This window comes from Hydra viridissima, unplaced genomic scaffold (genome assembly GCF_058129835.1).
Source record: "Hydra viridissima isolate aposymbiotic clone 2 unplaced genomic scaffold, HvirCarnegie_v1 scaffold_2, whole genome shotgun sequence".
NCBI classification, from domain to species: Eukaryota; Metazoa; Cnidaria; class Hydrozoa; order Anthoathecata; family Hydridae; genus Hydra; species Hydra viridissima.
This window is the reverse complement of record NW_028324301.1, coordinates 10,660,653-10,668,268: the sequence shown is the minus strand read 5'-3', so window position 1 is coordinate 10,668,268 and position 7,616 is coordinate 10,660,653. Positions and strand designations below refer to the sequence as shown.

Below are 7,616 nucleotides of genomic sequence, written 5' to 3'. Positions count from 1 at the left end.
TTTACTGTTGATTCTGGCTTAAACAGCAGAACCAATCGTTTTATTAGTCATCAACCAGTCCAGGCAGTCTTAGAGCTTATTAAGTATACATTTAACACCAAACATCCGGCATCAGTTATGATGTTTAGCCTGATTTTTTCTGATGGCCTCAAAATGCTTCGGGTTTTCATCAAATCTGGTCAGAAAGTTGACAAATGAGTACATTCGAATCCTGGAAAACCATATCAAACTCTGGGTTAATGCCCACTACTTTCCAAATGGCAATGTTGTGTTTCAGCAGGATAAAGCACCTCCACATACCTCACAGAAGACCCAGAAGTGGCTCCAGGAGAACCTGCCAAAACACTGATCAAATGAGTTATAGTCTGTCACCTCTTGATTATTCAATCTGGGCTTATGTGGAGTCAAGAGCTTGTTAACGTCCCCACAACAGTGTGTAAACTCCCTGAAGGCTGCTATCAAGAAGGAATGGGAGAAGAAACCCAAGAACTATATCCAGATCACCTGTTCTCGGTTCTGGAGTCGACTTGAAGCTGTGATTGATGCTGAGGGAGGACATATTAAATAAAAATGTGGTAAATGTTATTCTTAACACTTTCTATTAGATAAATTTGGCTTCAAGTTTTCATTCTACAGTAATTTTTGTTAAAAAAAGTATTTTTTACGAAATTTGAGGTCGCATACGGTATGACGGTAGAAAAGGTAATTACTTAGAGATATAAGAAATCTAAACTCTTTGGAAACTAAACACCATGATGGACTCTTAGTTAACATTGGGAGGAGGGGAGCATTTATCTTCAAGGGCATTAAGTGCATTCAAACTATGATTTTTTAGACCAAAGTATGATTATATAAGAACGCATTTTATTTAAAAAATCTATGAGAGTTGAAAACTAATGATTGTAATATATACAATATAAATTTACTTACACAATTCCAATTAAATATGAAAGGTAAGCCGGCGTGAGGATTTTGAAAACCCGTCTAAAATAACGAAAAGTAAAGACACTAAAATTTTGCTTGAAGTTTGTGACCAGGGTTTTTTTAAATTCATTACGTAGCTGTTGAAAACACAGGGATTATTTTTATTTTTTTGACGAGACTCATTTGCATGAAGCTGTGTTTATTGCAGGAACTTCTATAAATCTCAAAAGAAATCAAAGGGTTCTGTTGGTTACTCTGCAAATAAATAACTCCAGATTTTTTAAATACATTAAAACAAAACAAAACAAAAAAAACATCTAATGCTGTAAAACTGACACAGAATTAGAACGAATATCGCGGTTAGATACCTTTCAGAGTTTACATAAAGTATTATATGATTATATATAATATAACTTAGAGCTAAAAACGGGCCTGACCAACTATATTTACAAGTTACACACAATTATATTAATCATTAATTAGACATCAAAAGGTTACAGTTAAATTTATTGAAGTTTTTTTTTATGATAAAATTTAACCTTTTGGATTTATTTTCAGAGAAGCATTTTTAGAAACTAATTTGTTATAAAAGTAAGGAACACGATATGAAACAGAGAACTAGGAAAGATTTTTTTTTTCTAAACGATATGATAAAGTTGCCAGTTGCTATTGTGCATGATCTTGCGTCACCTCAAAGTAAGAACGTACCATCTCGATTTTTTGCTCAAAATGTGAAAGCAAACTTTGAAGATAGTATAAAATATTTATACTCAATGTATAAAAGATATTTTAAGTTTTTTAAAAAATGAATGAATATAACTGTAATAGTTGGTACATTTCTACCTTAAAGTTTATATGGAACTGAGTGGTTTTACGCTCTTATAATCAAACTGATAAAAAATCTAATATATATATATATATATATATATATATATTGATATTAAAATGCTCGTTGCCGTGCCGTAACGTTGTCGTGTCGTATCCCGGCGATGTCCTCTGCAATAACTAATTGGAATATTGTTTTGCTCTATAAACTTAACAAAAGTTGACAAGAAAATGTTCATTAAATTTAGCTGATGCATTATTTTAACAAAAAGAACATTGGTCCTTTTTGACAACACCATAGAGTAAGTTCAGTTATGATTATATATATGTATATGTATGTATGTAACTAATCATCCAACTAAACATCCAACAAAGCGATCTTTGGACTTCTATAAATATTATGTATAAACCTTACCTATGTATCCAATTTTTGCTCAACGAAAGCGCGCTTTGTTTCAGCAAGACAATACAGAACCACTCACCTTATGAAAGACCGGCAACAGATTTAAAGAATTGAACGGTGTTAAAGTTCTGTCGAGTCCAACATTTGATTCTATACTTTGCTCAATCTAAATGCGATCTTTACTGATCAATACAGCATTTTATAAAAGCTCTCCAATTTGAGTCATTCGATGAAGTTGAAGAAACGATTCTTGGCCAAAGGTGTGATTCTTTAACCTAATCGAAAAAATCTTTAGGAGAAGGCCTTGAACAAATATGGTCTTTGATTCGGTGAATAGTTAATGTTGCTTTTGTTGTTGCTATTTTTAAAAAAATTTCTTGTATAGAAAATCAATAAATATAACGCGGCACACAAACTTTTTCCTCTGCCGAATAAAATTAATCAGAACAAATTTGAGTTTCTAATGTTAATACTTTGATATAAAAAGAAAACAAATGTTGTAAAATAATGTTAATAAAAAATGTTGTAAAAATAAAAATTGTATTAATAAAAATGTTGTAAAATAATGTTAATACTTTGAAATAAAAAGAAAATAAATGAAAAAATGGAAAGAAGTAATATTGAGCTGAAAATGATGACAGTGAAGGAATTGGATTACTTTGCTCTCTAAGTTAATGCTGTAATGGTCCCTTCTAGCATTTTGAAACTTTTGTTCATATTTTTGATATGTTAAAAAGATTTAACAGCAAATGGCACGACCGAATCAAAGAATTGTAAATTTTCCTTGTAGTTTCTACTGCAGAAAAATAGCTGAAACCTTAGATCTAAATGTATAAGCTCTTGTTGGCTCAAACAGTTCAGACATTAGGTTAGTTGCTCCATCATATAGCTTATAATGCTTTACATTTTTTGCTAGACAATATCATTGCTAGACTAATTTTTCACAAATCAAAAGTCACTTGCAATTCAAACAAAAGTTTTCCTTTTGTCGCCTACTTTCATAATCTCCATTTTTAGTTAAAAAATCTAAACAGCCTCAACTTGTGACAAAACTTTTCTTGTCGTTTACATTTTGTAAGTGGCGTACATGCTAGAATAGGGTGTGTACATTTTTTATCTAGTTTGAACTACTATTAAATCAGTCTTAAATCATAAGTTTTGTTGTACTCGTTTGTTTCAGGTAAAAACGGAGGAATTGTTATCAAATCTTACTTGGGAATACCCACAATGTAAACGAGGCATCAAATGGGCTTATTTAGGCCTTGCGTAACTAAAGGAATTAGGTGCATGAGACGTAAGTCTTCAGAAAAGAAAAACAAAAACAAAAAACAAAACAAAAACAAAACCCTTTCAGCTATAAGAATGGGTAAGCTAGACGAAGAGAAAACCTAGGAGTTTAATATGACAGTAAATAATCTTATCAATAATATATCTGTAGATTTTTTCAAAGCTGTATTTCTAAGTTCACATTTTATCGCTTTTGCTTCAACTTTAGAACATAGTTTATTAAGTTAACATTGTCCGTTTAATCTGAATAAATTCATTTAACAGAGGACTTTTGGAGATGATCTATAAATCTCTCTCTTTTTATTCAGATCTCTAAAAAACGTCAATAAAAATTTTGAAAATTAAAGAATAGCTGCATAGACCCTGTTATCATAACTCATCGTTTAGATAACAAGAGTGTTTAAAGTAAATGTGCAAAATATGATGATGCCTCAAGATATGTTGTTTTAAAACTTAGTTCTAAAAAAGCATTTTTAGATTTTTTTTTCACCGTTATGGATTTGATGCTAATTAAAAAAAAAAAAAAAAATCTTTTTAAAAGGAAATCCATTGAGGAACTCACATTTAAAATCATTCTCGTTTTGAAAAGTTCTTTTTTAAAAAACTTTGGTGGGTAATACCATAAATAACTGGGTTTTTATTTACGGGCGTAAGCCAACGTCAATCGATGTATTATCCTAATAGTGACTGAAATCCCAACTCGGTGAACTGAAAGTTAAAGAAAATGAACGAGCCTCATAGTCATATTCCATTCTGGAAAAGGGGCTCAGGGTTCTACTCAGAATCTACAAAAGGATGTTACGATGTAATCAAGAAGGCAGGACCTTTAGTAATTGAAACTTTAGAAAGCATGTTAAGTAAGGTTCTAGTTGATGAAACGTTTGTTTTTGCTGACTATGGAGCAGGAGATGGTGGAACTTCCATGCCTTTAATCTACTCATGTATACAGAAGATAAAAGAGACTTGTGGAAATGATAAAAATGTTCATGTTATGTATGAAGATCAATCAACAAATGATTTTCTATCACTTTTTCTTGCTCTTGATGGTAAATGCAATTGAGAGAATTAAATATGAATATATTTAGGCTTAAGTTGAAATCAAATATTTACATTCATATAAGGTATTTCTAAGACTTTGAAATGATGTAGATTTCCACATTTTACTTTAATTATTTATAATAAGAATGTTGCTGCAATAAGTTAGTATCACTGTTTAAATGATAAACAAAAGGATATCAGTAAAGTTTTCATTGGTTAACAGAAACTTTTCAATAAATAAAAGTTATGATAACTGATTTGTTTTCACTTAAATTTTTTAACTTTTACTTAGGATTAATTCCTACTTGCCAATCATATGCGAAAGATTTCTTGAATGTTTTCTACTCATCAACAGGGTGTAGTTTCTATCAACAATGTTTTCCTCCCAAGTCTGTTCATTTCGGTTTTTCTAGCACGTCTATGCATTGGCTTCAAAAAAAGCCTTGTAATATTACCAATGGGCTGCATCATACTCAAATTACACTTGCTCATGAACATTTAAAATTCAAAGAGCAAGCAGCTCATGACTGGCAACATCTTTTATTGCAGCGAGCAAAAGAGTTAAAGACAGGTAATAATTGTAATGTGATATTTGTTTTTTAAATTATTTTTGTGTTTTTCATCAAATATTCTGTATTTCAGTCCTGTCAACTTCAATGAATGTTTATTTTTGTTGAATAAACTTCATAAATATTGCATAAAAGCCTAAAAAATTTAATGCACACATAGTCATTTCGTTTCAAAATTAAAACAAAGTATATTAAAAGTTTTGTTTCTTATAAAAAAAATTGACTTAGAAGCATTGATTTGGGAGTAGACATTGTCACACCACATTTCTTGTAAAAGTTCAATTCTAGAAATGATGCAGATTTTTTTGTATAGCAAATTATTTTATAGTCAGCAATTGAAATCTTTTCCTACTGTTTTAAAAATTTGATAGGAAGACTTCAAACATTATTCCAAAGGTTTTAAGTAAGTGATTTAAGTTTTCATTGGTGATATAGTATTTATAAGTGACTTTATCAAAAAATTACAAAATTTTTAAAAAAGTTTTCTTGTAAAAGTATATATTTTTTAACTTCATAGATGCATAAAACAAGATCTGCTTTTGGCCAAAATTTTAAAATGAAAGTGAAAATTTCAACTTAAAGACAGGTATGTACTACATTTGTTTTTAGAATTTAAATAGTTGATGTATCTGAAGAAAATTGAAAAGAAATGTAACCAGTCTCATTTTCAATATTTTTCTATAACTTTTATTTATTATAAACAGAAAATCATTGCAGAAAGTTTGAAATTTGAAAAAGGAACTCCTTTAAAAGTAAGACTGTTTCAAAAATAAGGAATATGGAAGCTAATTAATTTAGGTTTTCTTTATTTTTAAAGTATGTGATTTTTTGAATTATTATCTAATTAAAAGTCTGTTGTTGATTTTTTGTCAAGTTTTTTTATTCCATTTTACTGAGGTTCTTCTGAAATATTCATAGGTTGTATTCAAAGTAGAGGCTTTGATCTTATTTGGCAAAATGTTGTTTGCTATAACATTTCAAATTTTGCATTTTAAAACCCTCTCTTACACTCTTTGATCATGCTTTTCAATCTGTAGGAATCAAAGGAGTTCAAGTAGTCTCATTCTTGTTTTTTTTTTTAATTCTACCTTTTATGTCTTCATATACAATTTTTTTAAAAAAAAAAAAAAAACATTCAAAGCTGGTGCTTAGTAAGATACTAAGTACTAACTTAAAATAAGTGACGGGACTGATATGCCATCTGACTCAATATTATATGCAATTCTATATCATTTTCAAAACAGACAATTTACATTTATGTGCAAGTTAGTTAAATTATTGTTGTTAATACCAAGTCCTTATATAAATATTTCTACAGGTGGTTTTATGGTATTGGTACAGTTATGTATTAATGAAAATGGGTACAGCCTAGGAAAAACAAATATTAAGTACACAATGTTTGATGTTATGGATAGTATCATGAAAGAAATGATGCAGTTTGGTACCATAACTGAGGTTAGTGGAAAGTAAAATCTTAAGAAAAATTTCACTAATTACATTTGCATGTGGAAAAATTTTAAAATATTTTAGTAAAAAAAAAAGGTTTTATTTTATTTGCTATAGGAAGAATACTACAACACCACTTTCATAAACTATTATCGAACTCTTGAAGAATTCAGAGCTCCTTTTGACGCTGAAGACTCCCCAGTATGTAAATCGGGGTTGAAGTTGATATCAATTAAAACTGCATTGGTTAGATGTCCGTTTCATGAAGAATGGATGGAAAAGCCAAGTATTGAAAAAAATACCGAAGCTGCCCGAAAGCACGCAGAACGGTTCATACCCACTTTGCGGACATGGAGTAACCACACATTACTATCAGGTAAATTGACGTTTTTTTCTTCAGTGTTTTCATTCTTGAATAATGTCTTGTGAAATATTAGTTTACTTTATGAAGAAAACCTTTTCAACCAGTATGCCAAATATTCATGAATATGTTTTGCTTTTGTTTTATAAGAGGTTTTTACCTTTCAATTGATTTTTGTTTACGTTACAGCTTTGTCGAAAAATCGATCAGAGGCTGAGAGGCAAGAGATTGTGGATAAGTTTTTCAGTATTTACTTAAATAAAGTTTCCGACGACCCAGACCATCACGCAATGGATTATGTTCATGCACACATAGTCATCGAAAAGATTTGATTATAGAATCTTTTAAGTCTTTCATAAAAAATCTTTTAAAAGAAAATCATTTATATTCTTTGTTTTTATATGAGATCGTAGTGCTTTTTATCGTTTATATGAGATCGTAGTCTTTTATGAGTTTTAGTCTTTTTTACAGTGGGAAAGCCGATGTATAAAACCAAAAGCCTTATAGAGATTAAATAGGATGTCTTAATTCAGGTACAGCAAAGATGCCGATAAAAATATCATTGAATTTATATTTATACTCATAACAGTACAAGAGATTAAATACAATTAACAATTACAATTAACGGGTGATGCACTAGTTATCGGACAAAATAAAAGCTCTATCTTATTTGCAAGTAAACGAAAAATTAAATTTCTTTTAGTTTTAATTAGATGCGTGAATCAAAACTTGCCTTGTTGAAGCTTTCCAACCTTTTTCTAAA

At 29.8% G+C, this 7,616-nt stretch overlaps 1 protein-coding gene across 5 annotated transcripts; it reads left to right on the top strand.

Moving 5' to 3' along the window:
* Positions 1-3,679: 3,679 nt before the first annotated feature.
* Positions 3,680-7,238, top strand: LOC145184115 (uncharacterized). Of its 5 annotated transcripts, XR_016449736.1 has the most exons (8): positions 3,918-4,485; positions 4,770-5,048; positions 5,375-5,449; positions 5,564-5,632; positions 5,751-5,798; positions 6,365-6,501; positions 6,610-6,868; positions 7,043-7,238. XR_016449736.1 is itself a non-coding variant. In XM_080059707.2 (5 exons), exons 1-5 carry the CDS (start codon positions 4,164-4,166, stop codon positions 7,183-7,185), a joined length of 1,140 nt encoding a protein of 379 aa, XP_079915833.2. In that variant the 5' UTR covers positions 3,699-4,163; the 3' UTR covers positions 7,186-7,238. The 5 variants fall into 5 exon arrangements, 1 of the variants encoding a protein (XP_079915833.2); XR_016449738.1 differs by lacking the exon at positions 5,375-5,449 and having other exon boundaries at positions 3,680-4,485; XR_016449739.1 differs by lacking the exons at positions 5,375-5,449; positions 5,751-5,798 and having other exon boundaries at positions 4,031-4,485.
* Positions 7,239-7,616: the final 378 nt, after the last annotated feature.

Coding starts and splice junctions, on each gene's coding strand:
- LOC145184115 (XM_080059707.2), top strand. CDS start 4,164: ATGAACGAGCCTCATAGTCATATTCCATTCTGGAAAAGGGGCTCAGGG. Junction 6,502..6,609: donor AGTTTGGTACCATAACTGAG/GTTAGTGGAAAG, acceptor TATTTGCTATAG/GAAGAATACTACAACACCAC. Junction 6,869..7,042: donor TAACCACACATTACTATCAG/GTAAATTGACGT, acceptor TTTACGTTACAG/CTTTGTCGAAAAATCGATCA.